This window comes from Pleuronectes platessa, chromosome 20 (genome assembly GCF_947347685.1).
Source record: "Pleuronectes platessa chromosome 20, fPlePla1.1, whole genome shotgun sequence".
NCBI classification, from domain to species: Eukaryota; Metazoa; Chordata; class Actinopteri; order Pleuronectiformes; family Pleuronectidae; genus Pleuronectes; species Pleuronectes platessa.
Window position 1 is genome coordinate 13,517,650 of NC_070645.1, and position 25,461 is coordinate 13,543,110.

The following is a 25,461-nucleotide window of genomic DNA, read 5'->3' on the forward strand; positions in this document are numbered from 1 at the left end:
CTGGTAAATTGAAAATAAAATAAAACGCAGAGTGTAAAACAGATCCACTTGAGTGTATGCCCCAGTGGCTCTCATAGTGTTTTCGAGGCAGCAGGGTGAGCGTTCGTCAGTCTCCCCCCCTCACGGCATAATGGCGTCTTGTTTTCATGCTATATGACCCCGTGTGGATTCTGTAAATCAAACACCAATTACAAGGCGCACTGACCTGCCGTCTGAAATGCTACGTCTAATGTCTTTTACAGGCTCGAGGACAGCTGAGTGGATTCGGCGTCAAAATGTAGAGTGCTTCAGCAGGCCTGGTTAATTAAGACATGCTGACAGCTGATGAACTCTGCACATCATTATGGATCCGCCGCCTAATTGGAGAGAATTGTAACGGTAAACGCATTCTTCTTCCAACGCCTGTGTGGCTGTACTGTCGCTGCGGTAACACCACAGAACTTAGCTGCTGAGGTGTCGGCCCGCAGAGTCGTCATTACATCCACGGTCGGACTAATCCGTTAGGACACCCAGGGGCCAGACGTGTCTTGTTGGGGCGTTAATGACCCCACTTGAGTTGATTGGTGAAAATTTTCCATTAATCCAGTGACAAGAACCAATTGTCAAGCCCCCTCAGGACCACTGAGAGCCCGAGGCAGTGAGCAGTCCATTTTAACCATTTGGAAATTCCCTATAAGACGTGAACAGATAAATGAAGGTCTTACCTGCCCTGCACTTTGATGTCCGAGATGGCGTAGAAGTATCTGGACAGGTTGGTCTCGTCCACCATCGTAGCTCCCGTGGCAGGCCGGAGCAGGCGGATTCTCAGGTCTGTGATGGTAAAGAAGTCCCTCAGGTTCTTGGTCGTGTCCAGTTGGCCGTAAAGCGAGGCCATGTTGTGGAGCCGGGGCCCGGCGAACAGGGCAAAGCGCTCCTTGATCTCAAAGCGCACAGTTTTGTCATTCTTCCACACATAACCTCGCGAGTAGTCCTCAGTGCAGATGATGTCCAGCAGGGTGTGCTGGGTCAAGTCCTGCACCGTCTTGGGCTCCATGGTGAAGGCGTCCAGGCAGTCGGTGGCGTAGAACTGGTAGGGCTGCCAGGTTCGGCCGTAATCCAGAGACTTCTCCAGGACCATCTGTTCGGGCCGGCCTGACTCAAAGGTGAGGACGATGTCGTCAGTCAGCTCGATGGTCTTGTTCCAAGAGAGCGTGAGGTTGACCAGGAGGGCCTTTGGGTACTTCTTCCAGGAGGTGGACTGCCAGAAGGTGGTGGGGTTGCGGCCCTCGATGTCGAACATGAGCTCTGGAGGGTGGGCGAGCTCGTCAGTGCTGGCATCACATTCATTATTACACATGTAAGGATTCTCCTGCAAAGAGAAAGAGGAAGGAAGGGAAAGTTAGTTTTGGTGAACAATAAAAATACATTCAGTCTCTTAACAGCATGGCACCTTATCTCTTCAGGTATTTTTCTGTCACATCTCAATTTGACTTTTTTTGTCTCTCCATGTTTTCAAGCTCCTCGGTTGAAAAAGGTCTGCCCAAAAACATCTGTCCGATTTACCACAAATCATTACCAGGCGATGTTCGCTCCTTCCTCCCTGGGGACTCGATCTAGCTGTCGGGGGGGAGGAGGCACTCCTCCACGAGGACCTTTCAAGTGCTACAAGCTCCAATTTATCAGGACAAGATAATCCACTACTTGATTAGGTGGGAGATGTCATCCTCTGCCTGTGCATGTGTGTGTGTGTGTGTGTGTGAGTGCGTGTGTGTGTTGAAGTGGTGCTGAGGAAACCGGGAGAGGAGCCGGGCCTCTGATGTAAGACAGTCTAATGAAGCGGTGAGGCAGAGATCGAGTAAGTTCGAGGGAGAGACGGCTCCATCTGGGCTCATAAGCTTTGCAAGTTTTTCCACGTCCTCCAAGGCAAGGTGACAATGAAACAAGGCTCTGTCAGGCTTTCTGACTGCTGGAGGGCCCCATTAATATCCTGTCTGGACCATCCCCTACAGGCGTCTCCCAGCACTGGACGGCAGCGGCTGGGAGGAGAAAACGGGAAGGAGGAAGAAGGCAGTAGAATATTCCACCTGGGTTTTTTCCGTGTACCATCTCGTGGCGGGAGGTTAGGTGTGCTATTAACTGCAGCATCTGGTGCACGGGGTATCCACAGACAGATGTGTAATATCTCATATGCGACAGTTATGCCTGCTTCGGGGGTGAGGAGAGTCTCTGAAAGACACATTGGCATGCAGGACGGCTGTCTGTGTTGCTGCAGTTGTGTCGGGAACACGCACTCATCGAGGGAGACCTAAAACCTTATTTCACTGACAGTGGAGGGCTCTGCCTGAATGGAACTAGATTTATTCCTGTCTTCTTGTCCCGTTAATTATTGGTGATTATTCTGTATGTTTAATGCATAAAACTAACTGAGGAGTAGCAGAAAAAAACAAATATTCTATTGTAAATTGTTTAAGTGTGCTTAAAATGTTATGTGTTGTAACATGTTAATTAAAACTGCCTCAAATGGCACAATGTTCTATTTTTTGGGGAGGAGGGGAAAGAGATGATTCATTTCCCAACATTCAGTCTGTTCTTGTGTAATATTTGCTTCACTCTCACTGTATAAACAGAGGTGGATAAAGTCCTTAAAAGCCATCCACCCAAACACTTGCACCTAAAGTTTCATGAAATCCAACAAAATGCCACCTGATCTGGTTACATTATGAGATTATTGGATTATTATTACTGGTATTTATATATATACAATTATAAATATTTAGCATTGTAACACTATTTTAATATCTTAACTCACTGTGGGGTAGATTATTCTTTTTTATTTCATATTTGTGTAATTCCCATATTCTGCAAAAACTATTAATTAAATGTGAAAATGTGATGGAGTTAATGAATAAAGTAGCAGCAAATGGAAGTATTCAAAGTAAAGGTACCGTTAACCTTGCACTTCAGTATTGTAAATATTAAATTAAGTATATCGGGTGATGTTCCAGCAAAGTAGGGACGCATTTACCCACAGTGCACCAGTGTGACTGTCCCAAAACGTCCCTCTGTAAACAAGATAATGGATCTTAGTGCGTCTCATTGTGAGAAACTGTATCATGTCTGTGGTGAAACCTTTTTGTACCTTTGTGTCTAAATCAGGGAGATCCAATGATGCAGCTATCACTGCAACACACACACACACACACACACACACACACAGACACACAAAGTGCCGCCCTCACCAGCACATCTCTGTAATCAGACAAAGATGTATCCCTATCGATCCCTGCGGCTGGGGCGCTGAAATCTGCTGTGTGTAGCACCTGGCAACCTTAGCCAGTTGTCCGGAGGTGCCCCGAACACACAGGTTAAAAAGCTTTCATTACTGTCTCCTCCGCTTCTGGCCTAATGACAAAATACTGCCTTTATGAAGATCAATATCCTCACCGGTCAGGCCGTAGGAGAGAAAGGAGATGAAATGCTGAGTATAGGTCCTCATGAAACGGAGATTTTCCTGTTTTACTGTGGGGGGGGGGGGGGGTACTGCTGGGGGGGCTGACGGTTTGTACGCACATTAAAAATCACTGACGGCACCCGGCACGGCAATTACAGCGTGACAAATGCTGTTTCTATTAATCCCAGTGTGATGAGAAGTGACCAGTAGGAGGAAGGGGCTGCAAGAGCTGAGTCTGCAAGAGCTGATAGGTCACAGTAAATCGGCGTTAATAGAGATGCTGACGACACACCCAGAACACACCGTGGCTTAATCCCATTATTAGCATTGTGTGGCAGCGCGATAGAGAGAGAGGGGGGGAGCGCACGAGTCGGGGGGTTCATGTGCATGTTGTGTGTTTGTGGGTGGACTTATTGTCAAAGTGTTCAGGCTAATTTTGCACTCCACCGACTACGATATCTGTCGGGTTTCGGTCACTGGGAAGTGTTGCTTCTTTTGTTTTGCCAACCGAGGCTTTTCATTGGTAGAAAAAATAAACCTCTTAAAACAATGCGTCAAAGCTCATCCGAGGCAATTTGACTCTCAAACGTCTAAAAATCGAGGTAACACTTCGACTGCAATTTTCCATTTTGAAATATTTGATTTGATCGAGCCTCGTTCACGGTTCTACTGATCATTGATCAATCAGTCAAGCTCCTCTGCTGCACTATCTTTTTTACAAAGAAATCGAACTTCATCAACCATGAAATTCTCATGTTTTTAAATTTATTACTCCACTTCAATATGTGAATGATTCTGTTGGTCCCGGGAAAAAACAACACACTGACTGTGTTCTCATTGAGGCTCTGTGTACAACATAAAAATCTGTGAGTTTCTTTTTCTATTCTCTCTTTGATACTAAAGTCGAGCTCCATATACTGTACTCATACAGCAGAAGTGTGGCGCAGATAAGTTACTGATGTTATGACTGTGCCTAGTTTTAAAATAAGATATGACCGTGGCGGCTGACAGCCTTGGCCCGATCACACCGTAACCGCTGATGGAGGATGAGACTTGGGGGAATATAAATTTCCTGACTGCCGACAAGCCAACGAGATGGATGGGCCCCCACCAATCAAACCCATCAGCTTGTGTGACAGATGTCTTGCTCTTGTTACCCAGATAGTGAACAGATCCGCCCTCCATGTTTTTCCTCCTTCTACCTTTCCCCCTTCTCTTTCTTTAGTTCTCATACTAAAACAGTTCATTTAAAAAGGGATCAGACAGGATACATCAAAGGGAATGTCATGTATACATGGGATTTGATATTGAAAACTAATACTTTTAAGGAGTAAAAACATATAATTCTTAAACAACTGATAGTGTGAGCTGAAGATTTTTGGCTTGTTTCTTTTATTGTTTTGTATGTATAATCTGTTTCTTATCACTTGATAAATAAAAGAGTATTTATCCAGATTAATAACAAAAATCAAAAGAAGTAAGATTGATTCTTAATTTAAATAAACACTGGGTATCACATTCAATTTTGCAGTAGAGCCATAGAAGGTGCAACTTGTGAGAGTGATGAGATCCTGAGAGAAGTGGCCCATGGGTGACGTGATATAAAACCAGGACCCAGAATAAAAATCCGGAAATAAATGGAAATAAACATTTATTGTTCGAACACTCCTGCTCCAACTGTGTGTGGACATTTCATTGCATCAACGGTGTGGATTCCTGCTCAGAAATACACCATCTGTTTTCTTACATCCATTTCTATGGCATGTTCCCACCTCTCTTTATTCAGCAAGGTGTGTGTGTGTGTGTGTGGGGGGGGGGGTTAAAGCTATCCCTGCTGCATTAATGAGACCTTGTGTTCCACGATAGATTTCTTCACCTCGAGCCAGCGGCTTGATTGAAGCAGCGCTCTCTCAATTTCAAAACCTCTCTCTCTCTCTCTCTCTCTCCCTCCCCCTCTTTCTCTCTTTCCTGTCTTGCCAACACCTTTACTGGACCCCCTATCCTGCTCTCTCTCTCTCTCTCTCTCTCTCTCTCTCTCTCTCTCTCTCTGTGTCTGTCCCATGGTGGTGGGAGGAGCAGACAGAGAGAGGGGCTTAACCTGGACGTGGAAGGAATATTGGATGCCAGTGTGACAGATTACAGTGGTAATAGACACCCAGGCCAAATCCTCACAAGGATTACAATCATATTTTCATATGGCTCAGGGTCGGCCGGAGGTCGAGCAGCCTGGACCACGGTCAACAAGGAGACATAGGACACACACACACCCCCCCCCCCCACACTCACCAGGTTCTCTTGCAGATTATGTCTGTGTCAGGTAGGGTTAGCATATATCGTCATAGATTTTGATAGAGCATTTAAACAATTAATTTGTTATAATGAATGGATAAAAAGCAAAAGATTTAGCATGGTTTTTAAGTGTTGAGCAGAGATTATTAGATAGATAGATTAGATTGTTATTTGATACATGAGAAGATTGACAGAGCTCTCAGGAATGATCAAATTGATCGATCATTATCGGCCGATAATCAGGTGATCGGCTAATTGATCTGCATTTTGTTTTTTTAAGTATACGATTACCTCATCAGCCATAAAATCCCAAAGGCAAACTACCTCGATTAAAACTGCTAGTAGTCAAAATTAGCTTAGTTTAGCATTAAACCTGGAAACAGGGGCACTGCTAGCCTGCCTTTTAAATGCACAGTTACACAAGCAGCAGTGATGCTCCACCAGCCCTCAGCTTGAAGTGGACTGAGGTCGAACAGCTCGCAGTCCAACACATGAATTAGGCCGTTTAGTGGCACCGCGGGGGAAATCCTACAGTGATCCAAAGGCAGCGCGCAGCACCGTTCAGCCGCCCTAAGCACCGCAGTGTGGGCTGTCCAGTCGACCGAGCGGAGGTTATGAGGCGCGGCGATGTGTAAATGTCCTCGTGTTGCGATCGTCGTGATCAGTGGCGACGATTTAGAAGATTCATGAGCCCTAGAACAATAGTGAGGAAGGCCTCCGGCAGCCAGCTTCTGCGCATTGGCGGGATATAATAAACAATTTTATATTCCATTATCTTTTATGTGGCAAGCCCCACCGGGTGCCACTGTGATACGGTCTGGAGGACAGGACGATATCCCCTGCTTAGGTGATGGTATATCTGCGAGAGCGCGGCGAGTACACACATCAAGATTTATAGCCAAAGTTGTTTGATGGCTGTAGGTATTCCTTTAACACAGGCCGTTAACTTGACAGGATAATGGTACAGCACACCGCACAGTTAACTTTGAGTTAAGGACTCTCATTCATGCAGCGCAAAACATGCAATCCACTGCATCTCTATCTAGACAAGTAAGTTGTGTTTTGTGTAAAAAAACATTAGCCCCTGACATGGATTTCTTGGTAATGATGCCGATAACAATATTAGAGTGAAAAATGTCGATACTGATGCATCAACTGAGATTTATAATATGTATATATATATATATATATATATATATATATACATGTAATACAAGTGAAAAGGTGAATGATTTATTTTAAACAAGCGCAAGAACCACAAATGAGAATAGTCCGGACTGTGATTGGCTTGTGAGCAGGGATGGCAATGCAGGACCACTATCCTTGAAGGAACACAGTGGAAAAGAGGCACGTCACTTCTCTTTGATTGAGTTCACAAGTTGTTCTTGAAACAAACTGGTGACTGCAATTTGCTTCTGGCAGCCATGGTCAACCAGTAGAAGTTGATGGGTAGCAGAGGGATGTCTGCCCTTTTAGGCTGATTGAAGACCAGAGGTGCTGCCGCACTCTGAACCATTTGTAAGAGTTTCACTACACATGAATTGAGTCCTATCAGAAGAGTATTGCAGTCATTGGACTAATATTTCAACTATTCTACTGCCAGCAAAAAGTATTCTACACTTCCAATTGAGACATCTACATTACTTGTTTATATTTTGTATGTTTTACTTGTTGCAGAAGTTTCTTCAATTGTGCTACTATCGCTCTTTTCACCTCTGCAGTGGAGAATATGAGTGATCCTTTTTGGAAACCACCTGTTTAGACAATTGGGTCCCAATGCAGTTGATCCAATGTGAACAACAATGAATTAGCTGTGTGGAGTATTTTATGAAAACACAGCAGTGGTGGTGGTGGTGGTGGTGGCAGTGTTTTGAAATGTTAGGAGAAACTGGAAGTTTTTATTTAGCAGACCAAAGCCTTAAACAGAAATGAAGGATTATAAATGTATGAGTAAATCAAACGGAAACATTGTGGGCTGAGTGCAGTCTGGAACAGGTCACAGATATTTGGATTATACATTATACTTGTTAGATCAAACTGAGTCATGCAGTGAAAACCTAACTCCCAGGTAGACAATTCATCTGGTTCTTTGTACTCTCAGACAATTTTCTCCTACGTTGGCTGCTTCACCAAATCAGGAACAGATCACTGTTATTTCCCACCATCGTCTCGACAAGTGTCATTCATCTTTTATGAAGACGTCCTTCCACGATGAGCCGATACACCAGGGCATAATCGATCCGCTGCCTGCTGCAGAGCTACATCTCTCAATCAAAGTGTCCCATCACATAACGGGAAGACTTTGGCATTTTTCACTGCACATTAAGACCGGCCTGTGGCCATGATCACCCCTGATCTTTTTAGATGAGGAATCCCTATGGAGCTGACATCGCGACGCTGTCATCGCCGCCCCCTCCCCCATCGCTATTCCTCCTAGTATTTTTTTAATGGTATAATAACGCCACGGATCCTGTGAAGCAGGTCTCCAGAGACACACGCATCAGTGTCACCTTGACCAAGCTAAGAGGCAAACATCAACCGCAAGGAGCTGCTCCCACGTGGACGCAAACCTCAACCTCCTGCAGCAATGACACTCCCTCCGCTCCTTACACCTCCAACAGGCGGAAGAATGTGGATATAAACAGTAGCTGGGATTTATAACAGTCTATTAGTCTTAGTCTATATAGGGCTATTTGTATTACAACATATATTTGTAACCTTTATTTAGCCTGTTGCTGGCTGGTCAACTACTTTGGTCCAGACTAAAATACTGAACATCAACACCTAATGCAATGAAAAGCCTTGACACTCAGGATGAATCCTGAACATTTAAGTGGTCCCCTCATTTTTATCTAGCGCCACCAACAGGTGTAATGTTTCACTTATCCAGTGCAACATTTCCACAGATATTTAAACAGAGATTCATTGTCCCCAGATTTATGATGATGACTTTGGTGTACCACCATTTCTCCTCTCAGGGGCAACTCCAGGAGCGGGGCCAGGGGGGCACTGGCTCCTGCCGAAATCTGATTGGCCCCTGAAGTTCCCCTGATCCACAATAAAATTCCAAACAATAAATACGGCTATTTGTTAAGAATATTTTTTTCTACGTTTTTTTCTTCACAAGCAGGAATTTTCAAAAATATATTGAGGATGTGTGGCTTTGCTCAAAGCTATAGAGCTAACAATAAACAAGGGATGACTTAAATGTGCTGAATAGGGAATTGCATATGGGTGTTGGAGATATAATTGGTTGTAAATCGTGGCCCTTTTATGGCCCCTGATTTTAGAAAATCCCAGATCTGCCGCTGCCTCCTCTAATGTCACCACGTGGCTGAAGTTTGCAGTTTTAAGTTAATAGTCCCAAACAACTGTTCAATTATCACTTTATGTACATACATTCATGTCTCCAGATGGCTTTGGTGTTCCCTTAATTTTCTATCTGGCATCATCAGGCCAAAATGTGAATTTGTGCGTTACATTTGTTTATGACCAAATACCCATGAGAGCAAGCCATACCACAAATTTAACTGAAATAATGAACATACCTGCTACACAACATGGTAGAACTGTATTCTAGCATCGCTGTAGATCAGAGTTACACAGACTCACACTACGGATTTAGAACCGTGGGTCACATGAAGTGGACGGAAATGTAAGGACCATTTTCAATCAATAAAATCAGTCCTTCTGAATATCTTATTTTGATCGCTCACTCTGAAAATGGCCTCAAATCAATCAAGAGATATGAGTTATTGGACATTTGCCAGTTTCTCGCATAAAAAAAAAACAAGCAGTGATGAAAATAAGTGTGCAGCATAGTGTCTACCGCATGTTTTTTTTCCCTCTGAAAGCTCTTACAGTCATTTAAGTGCCACCACATTTGACTCGAGGTGAAGCCTTTTCAATCAAGCTCCCGTCATCAAGCTTCACCCCTCATTAGTGGCTCTACAGAGCGCTGCGAGTACACGAGTAGTCTACGCCTGTTAATGAGCGGCTCTGTGACTCGGTCAGCAGCGACCAGGGCATGGGGGGGGATTTAGCCCCCTATTATTATCTCAAAGGGGTCTACACAGGAGCTGAGAGGAGTGGGCATGTTCACTAGAAAAGAAGAAAAAAAATCTTCAGGATTTAAAAGATTTCTATTTTCTTCGCTCCAGTCTTCAGGGCCTCTTATATTATTTTTTATTTTTAAACTGAGCTTTTAAGAGATGATTAAAATCAATAGTGTGGTAAAGCTCGGTGTTCCCTGTGTGGATATTTAACTGTGCGCAGCGTAGTTGGGATTCAGCTCCAGGCCTCGCTGTCAGATCACTGAAGGTCTATTTAGTCATTCTACAGGGAGACTTTCTTCTTTTCCTTTTTCACCGTTTATTCTTCTTCCTCTGTCTCCTCCCCTCCCTACATTTTTTTTTCTTCCTTTTCTGTTTCCACTGAATCGGAGAAGATGATTGGCAGACGACTCCTGGGAAAAAAGAGCCCGGGCCTTTTCCTCTCTCTCTCTGCTCACGACACTCAAACACACATCTTAAAGGCAAGTCGCACAGAAGGCTGAATATAAATAAGGACACACACACAGAGGAATTGACTTAGCACTATTCCTGCGACAGCTTAGTATATTTACAAAAAATTAATGAAACTCTTAAACCCTTGTTCTCTTTATAAAAGGGCTTCATACCCAGTATCAGCAGCAGCTGTAACCACAGAGCACCATTTGGTTCCCTCGCAGTCGCCACTTCAAACTTTGCCTCAGGATTTTGTTTTCAAAGTGGTTTCAGTGTGACGAATATATGACTTTCTTTTAGTTTGAAGCTACAGAAAAACACTCCCCGATACAAAGGCAGCCATAAGAAAAAAACATGAATGACAAATCAAATAATGAAATATAAAACCTTCCAGTTCCCCAACCGTCTATTTGTCAGTCTGTATGTGGAACGAATGTCTAGTATACCAACTTATTAGTTTCACACCTGGCATGTCAGTTGTAAATTCCCCAAGAACGTGCAATGTTGATTCTGGTGCGATTTGAAAACAATACACTGTCACTGGGAGCGGGGAGTTGGTTTGCAATTGGGTCAAACCTCAGGTTCAAGTTCAGTAATGGATGAAAAGGTAACCAGAGGAGTCAATCATTCAAACTTACATAAAAGCCACAAACATTAACGGTCATTAGGCAACTTCAGTTTTATCTTGTAAAAGATGTTTTTACTGTGAAATCTTCACTGCAGATAAACCAAGGATGTACATAAAGTTGTCTAACTTCACCCTGCACCACAAACTGACAGTATATTGTAGAACTGTTTGAGGAGACGCACAAATGGCAATAAATAATTCTAAAGTAGCTCCGGAGCATCACAGGTCAAAACAAGAGAACATTTCTGAAGCGCAGGCATCAATGGACCGCATTGTGATGTTCACTGTCACGTCTTAAAACATCTCCTCATGACCTGTCAGGCTCACAGAAGGCCGTAAATCAGAACCTATAAAAGGAACCGGCTCTAACCGCCTGCAGCCGGCAACAGTGAATCACAAGCAGATCCACTTGATTCCAACGACAATGACATCAAGCATCCGTCGCCATTGTAATCACAACCCTTCAAAAACAGGGGAGTCAAGGGTTCTCCACCGGCTGATTGTATGTGAGCTCTTGATGAGACGCCATTACACGAGATGAGAGGGAAGTGAGGGGTGGTGGGGGGGAAAAAGAAGAAAAAAAAGAAAAAAGAAATGGAAATCACAAACTTTAACAGGGCTTGAGGGAGATACTGCAATAATCAACTCCGCTCTGCTGAAATTATAGATGAATTAAGCACTCTGTTAGTGATTAATTAAACCAAGAGATTCAAACTAATGAGACCACACAGAGCTGTGTGTGTGTGTGTGTGTGTGTGTGTGTGTGTGTGTGTGTGTGCGGGTGTGGAAACACACTGGTTTGGGGCTGCAACCCACTTTAAAGCAGGATTAGAAGCAGCAGTTGATCTTGTGATCGCTGCACACAGGCTGTGCTCATAAGTAGCCGACAGATTACGGCTTAAAATATCTGAAATAACAGGCAATGTGCCAGATAGACAGTCTGTACCCAGAAAATAACTTTATTTGCCATATTTGTCTACTATGACTTCAGATTCATACCAGACTGCTCCATCGTTCATGTTCATAAAAGTATAACAAGTTTGGTTCATGTTTACCTGACCTGAATATACAAAACAAAATACTGGATCTGTGGTTTGTGCAGAATGTGATTGTGGTGTGGAGCCACAGTATCGAGGTCCCACTACTACATTATAGCATCAAATAATGAAGTAAAACAAAACAGAACAATTTAATTGAACAAATGTGTTTTTAACGTTGACTTTGACTCTATTTTCATACTGCCACCAGCCTCCAGGGGGTGATCAAGCTGATTTGGCTTTACTTTGGGGAGACTGTCATGTTATCCCTCTTTATAAAGCGTCCATCTTGCAATCACACACTGTTCCATTAAAGAACCACTCAGGCAGAAGCACCTGAAGCCTCTTATCGTTCACACGTGGGATTATACCCTGAGAGTCTAAATCATCACTTTCCTCTGCTAGGCCTCTTGCTTTACAGCTATGATCACAGGTTAATGCAAATTGGTACTTCAGCCATGTAAACATATATAATGAACCTTGAAGATCTTTATTTGGAAACTTGAAAATGTATTTACTGAGTCAATTTATGCCATCAAATGTCAGAAGTCCTTATTGAAGAACGACTGTTTGTAACCATTATCTTTGAATTAAAAAGCCCATTTTGAATTCATGAATTACACTGGAATGGTGCTGTGCCCCAAATCGGCATTTCTTTATTTGACCATTTATTACCTGTGGTCATCATTAGTTATTCAAGCGTAGAAGCTTCCACATTTTTTTTTTAAATCAAGTAAAATGGGTTTCTCTCCTTAAGTTAATTTCTCACCCTTGATTTCCCTGTTCGACTACCACCCTACCACCCCCCCATCCAATCACCCTAAGCCGAGGCTGGAAGCTTCCACCTGTGACTGACAACAACAACAACAATAAGTGGTGGAACCAGGGCTGCAGCTTCTGTGTTTGCAGCCCCTACAACATCTCAAACTCGCCAAGCAGAAAAAAAGATCTCTCTCTCAGTCCTGCATCTCTCTCTCCCTCTCTGTTTCCTCCAACCCCCCCCCCCCCCCCCTCCCTTTTACGTCTCCCCTCCCCACAGTTGATTTCATCTGACGTGACAGTTGTGGAAGCCACGGGCGGAGGTGTTACAAATGCTTTGTCACCGCTCTAAACATGGCAGGAAGCGAGCGCCTCGACAGCTCTCGGATGCGGCATGGGAAAATTGGCGTCAGTGCTCTGCCTCGCCACCGCCTGTTTGACTTCAGCCTCTATCTCTCATCTCACCCACACCGGCAAACTGCTCCGTGCCTACTGCCTACCCTGCTCTGCTGGCCTAGTTTTGAGAATGAATGTGCTGAAGGGGAAGCGGCGGCGAGGGGGGGGGGGGGGGGGGGGGGGGGGGGGGGAGAGGTGAGGCGAGCGCCGGGTGAAGGGAAATATGTATGGCTTCAATGAGGCATGGAAGAGTAAACACAGTTCGCTGTTTGGTTAAACACACCTACTGTAGGTTTCGGGCAGATCTACAAACGAGACACATGATCAGAAGCGCTGAGCAGTGCGGAGCAAACAACGGCAGCTTTTCATGATGCAGCGGGGATCGGCGATGTCAATAGCACTCGAACAGGCGTTTGAGTTCAGCGTAAATAAGGCATCAGTGCAGCGGTGGTGGAAAAAATAAAAGTTAATGCATGCCACTGCGGAGTATCAAACTTCGCCCTCTCCTCTGACTCAACAGCATTAGGCGGCTGTAATTCAGTCTTCCTTATAGATCTAATCTCTGTTGCATTATCAGCCCACCTCCTCGATTCGAAAAAAAGATCTAATGCCCGAGTGTGTGTGTATGCATGTGTGTGTGTGTGTGTGTGTGTGTGTGGTGGTGGTGCTTCAGGATTACACAAAGCACACACAACGTTTTGACCTGTGACAAAGGTCAATTGTCGAATAGAACTAAACGGTGACCGCCCACTTTTATAAGATGTCTACCTTGGACGGTTAATAACTTGATGATAATCAAAATCTATATTTAGAAAAACGGATGGGGTTTTTACTTCTGGAACCAGGTTGTTGAACTTTATTAATGTCAAGCCTGTCACGATAATTATTATATCGACTTATCAGACGATATATAAACATGAACCTGATCATTTTGCTGACCTTGATAAATTGCCCATCGTGTTTACATTTGTTTATTTGTATAGGAAAGTCAACAATATTTTGCGAGTTGCCGTTTCTCCCACTCACACAGGTTGGCCCCGCCCACACTCACTCACACATTTAGTGCACACTCAGTTAACCTGACACACACAACACGAGATGCACAGCAAGGACACTATGATCCGAATTCATGATATACACAATCAATTAATACCTAAATACATGTGACTGTGAGTATGTGTGTGATGAGACACACACACACACACACACACACACACACACGGACTCCTAGAGGAAACGCTGGAATACTGACCTAAAACAATACAAACCTAACAGCTGATCTAAGTCACATCCTCCCAGTTAAACTTTCAACCACATCATATCAACAATTTATACCAGTAAACAATACAGTTTTAATTCAGGACCTCCAGGAAGCCTGTGGAAATATATGCTGGTCTAAATTGAGTAAGATACAGTTGTATTTTATTCCAGTGTGCCACATAAATATTTAATGAACATCTAGTTTAACAGAGGTGACACCGTGGAATCAGCAGATACCCAGTGTGTGAGGGCTCCCATTCTCAAGAAACTGTCACTTGCTTAAACAAATAAAATGGTATAAAATATTTGTGTTTCCAACAAAATGGCGACAGGTTGTGTTTGTAACAATAACAAACTACCTAGTTGTATGATGATGCAGCAGTGTGGGATTGGCATTATGGAGGCTGTCAACAATTACAAAGGCCAGACACTGACTCATAGGTACATTTCATTTTCTCCTCTCTTCTTCTACTTGTGTGCGTCTGAGAGTTTCTCGGATTATCAGGAATTAGAAACAGCGATTTGAGGTTTATGGAGTCTTTCTTGTCTTTTAGTAATTAGCGAGACAAAATATGTAAATGTGAATTCAGTGCTAATTCATAAAAAAAAAAAAAAATTGGGTTGTTAGGTTACTCTTATCCCAAAAATGAAGCCTGAGCACACAAGGCTGCATGCACGCACAGACACTCACAGTGAAGAGGTTTCATTTCACTGGCTCTAAACTGTGTGAGTGTGTGTGTGTGTGTGTGTGTGTGTGTGTGTGTGTGTGTGTGTGTGTGTGTGTGTGTGTGTGTGTGTCTGCCTGGAGTTCTAGACTCAAACCCTTGGAGAGAGTCTGTTGGCAGCGAGACAGAACAGCTTTGCCAAATCTCCCTCTAGTTTTAACTTCTTAATGGGAATATGGCATCCAATTCACCTGAATTAATAAACCTCCTAAATATCAATAAACCCCTGAAAGCAGAGTGTGGTGCTGTGTTGAAATTGAACATAATTGAGAGTGTGAGTGTCAATTTCACCTCAAACAGCGTGTTACAGTCAGAGGTTCACAGCTGCTGCTGTTAACTCAACAGAACCGTCTTTTAATAGAAATCCGGTTCACTTTAATGAAGCTGGTTGTGAAATGATTGTGTTGCGTTGAATATCAAGACTGTTAAACATCCTAGCTTTGCTAATTGGTCACATACTGTTTCATTTATCGTCTATTTTCGTCAGAAAGAAACCTGTAATTTTAAGCGAATAATGTTGTAATTGAGAAGAAAAGCTAAATTTTAAGAGAATAATGGGGAAACATTATTTCTGAGGAAATATGCAGCATGGAAAACTGGGCATGGAACCACGGCCAGCATGGAGAACCAGACTTGTACTGCTTAAGAATCTAAAATCTTGAACCAATCCTATTTTTGTGAGAAACCATAAAGTCTCTATGAATTAACGCAGATGTTACCAATGATAGACCCACAGTCCAACACTAACAAACATTTCCTCCTCCACAAAAGTGTGAAGGTAAAGTTCAGGAGAGGTTTTGGAATTTGATGCTGCACCCACTGGAGTTTTAATTAGAAGCATGTTTGTTGCCCTTCGAGCTGCAGAAGAACACAAAAGCAGCCATGTAACACAAAGTGCACTCTCATGTGTGGTGAATAAAGGCTACAGTGTGCAGATGGCACATTGCCTGTCTTCAGTTTAGTGTAAAGACCTTGAGGTCCATTGTAAACAGCTGATGTATGTTCTGCACAAACACAAAAGGGTAGTCACCTAAAGTACAGTAAGTCTATTATGAAAAGGAAGAGTGTGTTAACGCTTTATTGTAGCTGCACTGGAACAAATGTGATCAGAACACCTACAGTGGTAACTGTTAGAAAGAGGGGGGGGGCGGAGGTGTTGTTCATCTGCCTTCAATCCCATTTCCCAGGAAGATGAGCTCAAATCCTGCTTCTTTATTAAAAGCTTTTATATCCTGAGAATGTTCATATATAATATAATCTATATGAGTATGGTTGAAAGACACAACCACAAACACACAATATCATTGAACGTCTTTCAAAATGACAAGAGATAATTAGTATGTTGTCAGGAGCTGCTTCCCTCTCCCTCAGTTTGTCTTGTAATATGGAAAGAGGTCGCACGGGCGACCTGATTGGATTCTGAAGGCTTAGCTGTGCAGCAAGGGAAGGCGTGTTGTTCTCGGCTGGGTAACAGAGGTCATGTGCTCGTGCTCGGGAGAAATTCAGATGTGGAGGAAAGAATACAGATGAACACAGGAGACCCTGAGAGGGGAGCTTCACCCGGTGGGATTTGTGTGTACTGTCCTGTGGTTGTGTAGTCGTGCTGGGTTTAAGATGAAGCTGGGCTATCTTACATTTCATGTTGACATTGAGTAAGAATAATCTCAAAACAACCTTTCAACATAATGTTTATCAAGTGCTCTGAGAGAAAACAGGAACGCTGCACTCCTCTATGCTCTGTTTCCAGCCTTGGGAAAATCTGGCCCCTTGGACCAATCACAGGGGAGTTCACAGAGAGGGCAGACCTATGGGCCCGTTCCTTCTTAGAGAACACAGCACTTAATTAATGGTGGAAAATACAAAATGCAGGGAAGGTCGCAATTCCAGCAATGGCAACAACTGCCATAGCAATACAAAAAAAGGAAGACTGAATAATGAAAATAGAGTGTAAAAGCGTATTGGACAATAAGCCTAATAAAATGTGCGTGGGTCATCTGTTGCCTGATGCTCATGAATCTGCCTGTGCTGATTTTGTGGGAGTGGCTTGGACTGAATGTCACATTTACGACTGTATTGACTTTATATGTAACCTCATCGTTCCAAAAATGTGCTTTGTGTTGTTGGAGTTAAATCGTTTTTAGCTCGGAAACTCTGAGCAACAACGAAGCGATGCAGAGAAAAAGCGATGTGGACGTGGACGTGTTACTGAGGAGCCCCGGTGTGTTTACCTCAACCTGAATCTCCTTACAGCAGGGGGGGGGGTGGGATCAGCGGCCAGGCTGCATCTCAATAATTCAGGCTCGTCTGCTTCACGCCCAGCTCCCTTTCCGAAAAAAGCTGAGTTCTGCCTGGTTCCTGTACCAACACCGCGCCAGGTGACTCACTGTACAACCACTTCACCTCCAGCCTACACGCTCTGCATGCCGCTACCACCCAAGTCACGGGTCGCGGGGCAGGAGGTGAGTGATTACCGGCTGGCCCTGCCTCAACCCCGCAGCTGATTTCATATTATTGTTTGTTGCTTTCAGAACATTAGCTGATGATTCCACAGGATCCACTTATACTTTGCTTTATGGCCCACAATCACCGGCATCATGCTGGTGTAATTCAACGTAATGATTTGTTGGGATTTCGCACGCAGCTGAGGAATGAACACTTCCCTGTAACTACCTTTTCACAGCAGAGGCATTGATTTAAATAGCCAGTGCGTCGGCTGGCATCTGGACTAGAATTCAGAAATACAAAGCATGTCTTCAAATCAGATATTGCACAATAATCAGCCTGTTTGCCCAAATTGACGACTGGATACGGGAAAGCGCAGCTATCTAGAAATAAAACTTTGACAACTACCTCACAGGGTTGTTTCAAAAAGAGATCGGAAGCTTTATAGTCTCTATAATGAACCTGATAAAGATCCAGATGCAAGCAGCTTGTCAGGGGCACAGTTTACAACCAACGAAAATTTTGCAGCAAACTGCTGAATCCAAACTGCAAAACTTCTGAACTTCAATAATTGCTGCAGCAAACCAAAGTACATGTCAAATCAAGCTGCCCGTCAACTCTCAGCAACATGAACAAAACTCGCTGCCTGTGTGGTTGCATTCCCTCAGGGTGCACTTCTCCTCTTTCTGAAGAGGAAAAACAAAGACCACGGCGAGAACATCCACTTGCTAATTTGAAAAGCAAACTAAACAGCGAAACACGGCTGACTTGATGACAGCTGTCAGTGTGACAAGAGGTATTATCAGGTGGGATTTAAATTGTTATGCTGGAGGCAGCCAGGCGGTGTCCAGAAGGGATTTGAAAAGACAAGGTTTGGGAGGAGAGGGTCTGTTTAGCGGCTGTCACTCAAACGTATATCGTCGCTCCGCCAGACCTTTATGTGGTAGATGTTCCAGTGCTGAATATTCATAAGCGATGACTTATAACTGTCCCGAAAAAAGGCACAAACAAGAACTACGCCACGAGCAATTATATAACAAAGGTAAACACTGCTTCTGTGAGCAGGAGCTGAAAACACAGCAAGTTTTTCATATGGACTATAAGTGTTTCAGGGAGCAACGTACTGCCCTATACCTTATCATCTAAATACACAAATGAGCCACAAATATGAAACTGGTTTTAACTTACAGTCAGTCACAGGTTCGGTTCCAACCCGCTCTTAGATGCACGTCTTCCCCACTCTCTCTCTCCCCCTCTGTCACACTTACACTGTCCCAAATAAAAGCTTAAAGCCCAAAGAATATCCTCACTAAAATGTAGTGGTTGATGAGTGTAGTTATAAACCACATACAGTTTCTACCGATAATCCAAACAGGATTTTAATATGAGATTAGAGATCATTTAGAGCAGCATTGGAAAAATGGATTGTAGCCAGAGCACCGGGAAAAACTGGTGCAATTATGTTCCATTACATCTTGTGCTTCGGTTCTATTACATTACACACAGTCATCTACACTGTTGTTAGACAAACAAACACAGAACACGAATAACATAGAAATCATCAAAAAACAATAAATGTGCAATCTCGTTCTTCATGTTCCCTGAACAGGAAGTTGCGGTACCACGGCACCACTTCCCACAAACGCACCGCAACAGAACACTTTGCAAATCACCAGCAGTAAATCCTGGGGAGGAAGTGATGATTTTTAAAAATCAAATTGCCTATGCAATACTTTTTTTTTTGTATTTTACAGGACTGGGGTGAGGGAGGCAAAGCAATCGAATAATGAGCTGCATCAGTGAAACAAAGTGTGATCATCATCAAAATTTGCTGGTGGTCTCAGTTCTTGGACCACAGAATAATCCTCCACAGCGGTTTCACAGCAGGCTACACAAACTCCAATAGAACAGACTTTCAAAATAAGTTATCTCACCAATAATATACATGTTTACATATATGGACCTAACTAATATTTATATACATTTAATCTGGATAAAAGGCACAATACAACTACAACTAACTATAACTATTAATCAGCAGGTAAAGCTGTCATCACCTTTAATTCAGCCCTGTGGAGTGTCTACAGGTTTTCACACTCAGCCCCAACAAGGGACCTCAGCCTGTCTTCAGAGCGCTCACTGCTGCACACAGCTCTGAGCAGAGAGTAAAAACTGAAGGCATCTCAGGAGGGTATAAACATTTTAACCTCCTCACATCTTCTCCCAATTGTGCGCTGGTAGCAGGACGGTGAGAGGACAACGTCCAGAATACCAGTGAGAAAATCAACCTGCGCCACTTAAAGCCAGGGGGGGGACAAGATATGTACTTTTGAATAGTGAAGTTGATCAGTAGCTGCCCCAACCAGCCTGCGCTTCTGCAGTTAGAACTCTGCTTCTGCTCTGAATTTTTTCGATTAGGCTGTATGTGAGAACACAAATGTCTGAGTCAGTTGGTGCGGACATTCTCCCAATTTACCCCTGGCAGCCCCTGAGTAAGAACTCTGGATAATGTCAGTGTAAGATCATGTAACAGCAGGAGATCCTCTGGAGGATTTAACTCAGTGGGAGTGTTGGTGACATTTGGAGCATGTATGGGCTGCAAAACTGAAAAAAGAAAAGACAACACTAATATTTAGGGGATTAAAAACGGGGAGCGACACACATACAGCAGAAGACACCAATGTGCTTTAGAAAATGTATTACGTAAAACCTCAATTTAGATAAATCTGTCCCTGTAACAACTGGAATGACACATCTTATTGGGACAAAAAGAAAAGAGTCTGAATCCCAGTCACCCCTGTCGGATTGAATTATCTCAGCTCTGCACACTTGGAAACCAGCTAAAAAGGCGGCGTAACAAGGGCGAGCACTAGTGAAGCAAAGGCCTGCGAGCCGCTGACCACATGCCAGTCCCCGCCTACACTTCCCAGCAGGCACTGCCCTCTTGTTGCAGACCTGTTGGCTGACTGCTGCCAACATTTCACTGGCAGAAACTCTTCTGTTAAGGCATGCGTCCAGTCAGCACAACAGTCTAACACCTTGGCTTCAGGAGCCAGGCGCCCTTTTTATTTCACCGTGCACTGATCGGCAGCAACACACCAGATTAAACAGCATCTCTCGCATCATCTCTGTGATGGTATAATGATATAAAGTGCTCAAGATTGAAGTACTTACACAATGAAAACAATTAGAAGAGCCTATTACATGAGGATATTGCTAATCATCATGTGAACCTGTCATCCATGAACAATGCTCACAACCTTACACTCTCCGGAGCTCACAGGATTTAACAGCTTTTTTCCTCCCTCTCTCTCTCTCTCTCTCTCTCTCTCACCCGCTCACAAGTGCTTTGTCATTAATAATCTATTTCAGGTTCTCACACTGAGCGTGTACAGCATATGAAGTCAATAAGGAGCTCTGTGAGAACCGTCACATTAGAAATAGAACAGCCCCACAACTTCCAACGGAGGCGACTGGTAGGTGAAATCCAGTCGGCTGGCGCAGCGAGCGCTTTGCCCCGTGTTCTTATCTGTTGGCAGAGCAGCGCTGAGTCGCTCGGTGCCACATGGCTCCCGGATACACACAGAGAGACGCAGCCACCGACTCACACGTAGACACACACTGGCTTTTATGTAAAAGCTGGAAACATGGCCATTGCATCTGATCTAAAAACGGTTGTGTTCCCTCTTTGTGCACTCGTACACAGTAGCAGGTGCATCAGACACAATTTAGCAGGAAGAGGAGAAAGACTGGTTTGAATTCCGAGATGTGAAGATGAGGCTGGTTTTAAAGTGTTTAAGTGAAACAACTCTCCTGTAATTGTGCTCTTGAGCAAGACATTGAGATATTCAGACGTTCAAAGTGATCTCACAGCTTTTCTCTGTGTATTGCTGATGGGAACGCAGGAAAGAAAAAAAAAACAAGACCTCAAACCTCTGGAGCAGAGCAGCTGAACAGCGGCTCGACCGCGGCTCAACCACAGGCAGCGTGGCGGCTCTAATCTGTTAACATAGGCAAGGAAATGAAGACCAAGCCGTTCTGCAGCCGTTACACAGACAGTGTGGCACGGGCTTTGATGGTTGCATCATTTAAAATGTTTCTATAATATCAACAACTTCTTTATGAACATGTAATATAGCTACTGTTTGGAATGAGTGGACCAAATAAAAGAAATATGAAATGAGAGACATCAGTCCCGATCCATCAGACTTGCAGAGGAGGGTGGTGACAGGTCTGAACGGGTTCATGGAGAGAATTTCAAGGAGGATGGGGGGGGCTTCAATAGGGTAACTAGGATAATTAGCAGGACCTGTTTTATGTGGTGGGACTAAAACTAATTGCTCAGTCGCTGCAGAGCAAATTTAAAACTGAGTGTCAGACTTTCAGCTAAAATGCAAAGGTACGATTTTGGTCCAGCCAGATTAGGATGTGGTTACATATTGAATGATGCATGAGATGTCCTTCCATGTGTCTGGGTGGCGACTCTCAGTGAGAAGGAAAATAAGCATATTTTTCTACATGTCTAACCAAAGAACAAAATAATACACAATGTCCTAGACTTCAAAAAGGTCTAGTTCCTCGAGTGGTAAAACAAAACTATCCACGTCCAAAGTCTCGGAAAATAAAAGGAAACAAAATCAGATAACAGATCTGACATCAGGTGGTTTTGACCCCTTTGCTATGCAGCTAGTGACAGGCAGGAGTCATCAGCTGATAGCAGCCGTGTCTACAAGACTTAAGTGGATTATTTCCTACCACATACATCTGAAACTGCCTCTCGACGACAAACTGGAGATTAAAGTCCTCTGTGTCACCAGCTGCAGGATATTGTTATAAACCAAATCTGGTGAAAAAAAGAAGCTGATTTAACGGGGAAGGGGTTCTCTGGGAAAAACACGGCTCACTTGTCAAAGCAGGAGATTTTTCATCTTCCTGTGCGTTACTGAGAGGAGATGGTACCTGGTCAGGATCAGAGGCATCTTCCTGAGAGGATTACCCAACGTGAACAACCACAGAGTGTCTAGACATCAAGGTAGAACTAGACAGTGCAGGTATCACTGGGATTATCACCTGGATTACACCGGGTGGAAAATGTGAAATAGCATGAGGTGTCACATTTTAAACCTGTGACACACTTTCATGTTTCGTTGCAGTAAAGACTTTTGTTGCCTCTTGGACTTTTTTCACCTAAAAACTCCAAAGCGATGCACCGAGGCAGTGTTAGGATTCATGCAGGCAACCACACAACAGGGGGATGCCGCATGTGCTGATAGGCAAGACATGAAGACATCATCCATATGAAAATCGAGTATTTGTGCAATTGACAACGGATCGGTTATCGTCTGCTTCTCAGTATTTCTCTGCTATTCACCAAAGCAGCAAGGGTGATGGCAAGACAGCAGGCCAGCTAATAATACGAGTAGAAGAAAGCCCTTGATGTGATCCAAGGGAATTCAGGCGAGGAAGGGGTAGCAGACTCATATCAAACGCCAACGCTCCCTGCCACAGAGTCTGCAGCTTGGCGTCTTGCCCCCGTGTTTACGGTGTGGGAACAGTCTGAAGCCGCGCTGAGCGTCGTTGAAAGAGAGCCTTCAACGTGACAACAATGTCTGTCCCAGAGTAACAGCTAATGTCTGGCACCTCTAGCTAAATCATTTCATTTAGAGCCTCTGATGCTCAGACAGAGGGGATGTAAAATGCATTTCCACGCCAAGCTTCTCAATCGCTCGCTGTCCTTGCGAACATAATGAACAGATTACCGTTTGCACCCTTGTCCCATTGTGCTCCTCCGACGAGTGGCTGGCACCTTGAGGGGGGTGTTTTTCAGTGCCTGTCCTCTCGTTCCAGAGAGTGAGGCCCAAGCGATAATGACTGAAACTAGTTTAGCAGCCACAGGAAATAAAACTCACTCACTAATTAGTGGAGAAATGGACTGAGGCTGACAGTATCGCCCGAGTGGACGACTCGGGAGATGGAGAGGTTGAAATGCCAAGTGTCTGTATCCCAGCACCCTCAGGCCAAAGGCCTGCAGACACTGCAAGTCTACACCCAATTTACCAATTTGCTCTCCCGCTGTCCTGACTCGGGTTAATAAAATGCTAACCATCTCAATATCCATGACTGCACTCTGCTAACCACCTCCCCTCTAGTTAAATACAGCTCCTCTTGTCCTCTTTCTCTCCCACGGAAAGAGTCTGTAACTCTTGCCTCTGCTTAATCAGTAGGATTGCTTATTAAGGAAAAGCTCTCGGGTGCTTTCTAAATTGGGGAGAGGACAGTCTCACCAGTGCGATAACTACAGATTTATGTCAGAACTAGGTGTAAATAGCTGCACTGGTTATTCCCCTTCTTTAATTATGCCAGCACTTTCTCCGGGCCTTCGTCCTGTGCGGCGAGTCGGACCCTCTGCGGGGCAGATGTTAGCTTACGATGCAACTCTGTCATGTGTAGGGAGGTGCGCGGAGCGGCCATTTTCAGAGCTCTCCCTAAAGGTGGAAATGGCTAAAAGTGTCAGTGACAGCTCATAAAGCTGTTTAATTGTGAGTGTGAGGGTTTCGAGCTCGAATTTCACTCCCTTTGACTTGTTTTGTACTGGTGCTGTCTTTTTGAAGTAGTAATCCAGAGTGGATGAGCACTCATCCCAAATGATACATGGCAGCAAACGTCCAATTACCTCTCGGTGCAGGGATCAAGCTGATCTTGCAGGGAACTGTAGTTATCGCAGCCGACTCAGTGTTTTAAAGACATTTCCATCTGTGGCCTCTCGTCTCCCTGACTTCTATTTGTTTGATCCTCCAAGAAAAAAGGTGCACGTCCCAACAAAACGCTACACCCTCTCAGCAGCTGTCTGTTCAACTACCTGAGATGAGCAGCGGAAAAATGCTCTTATGTAGTTCACGAGGGGGTACTCGTGTTCAGATTCTGCCTTCAGTTTCCATCAGTGATAGCGTTGGTATTGATTGGGAGTTTGCCCACTGCTCTGCGCGGGCCAGGCACAACAGATCTCAGGGTTTGGGAGCTGTCAGTCAAGGTAATCCGGGAGTCTTTCTCGCAGGCTGTCAGGCTGACGGCCTCACATTTCCCCTCAAACAGGAAGGATGACAGATTGGGCCTAAATGCTGTCTGAGAGGGGAGGGGAGCTCCAGAGGAACAGGCACTGAGACCAAATAGGAGACATTAAACGTCTGTCAAAGAGTCTTCCACTTAAAATATTCTTCTGAGGTAAAATAATCACTAACTAAAGCATTGAGTCAACTTCTGCTTTCATTTAATGACCTCCAAACACTGGGTGAAGGGATGTGGTATGAACATCAGGGAAAACCCTTCTGTCATCTTTTCTGACAGTCATCTTTTTTCCAAGGTACGATTAATGGATCTTGATGAAAAAAAACTCTGGCACATTTAAGGATCTTTTAGTAGCCGACTAACATCTGGCCTCAGTCTGACCCGGTACCTTCCTGCATCACATGGCTCTGCAGTATTTCTTTATTGGCTCCTGCTTTGTTCACCACACCCCGATGCAAATTACAGCACCTTTTCATACTCAATTATATGACTTACGTTTAATTTGTGAATGTTTCAGTAACTTCTGTCCCTCTCTGGCTCCTCAGAGACCCATTCCACTCATCTCTGTTCAAGCAGCGATCCAACACCGAGTTTGAAGAGATAAGAAATGAAAAGTAATCTCTGCAATATAGTCCCCAGCCCCCATGCTGCTATCTACTTCCATGACGTTGAACATGGAAGTTTTTTCACTTCCAGTCAGGACGACATGGGATCGTCACACAAGCCTGATCCCAGGGTGTGTGGCCTATGTGGGGTGTGTATCTCAACTCTGCAGTGTGGATTTGTCGGCGTTGCCATTGCAGTGAGTCAACGCTGCTCAACCTGAGACAGATAACGGTAATTGCCGTTAATGCTGGTTGTGACTCAAAGCTGTTAAGAAACTGTTACCTTGCACATCTTTGGCTTTTTTTTTCTCTTCTGTTTA

At 44.1% G+C, this 25,461-nt stretch overlaps 1 protein-coding gene across 1 annotated transcript in view; it reads right to left on the reverse strand.

Moving 5' to 3' along the window:
- ntng1a (netrin g1a) overlaps positions 1-25,461 on the reverse strand; it is an 87,954-nt gene that overhangs the window by 51,520 nt on the left and 10,973 nt on the right. Inside the window, 1 exon segment of the mRNA XM_053413068.1 lies at positions 705-1,348. Coding sequence (XP_053269043.1) covers positions 705-1,348 — 644 coding nt within the window.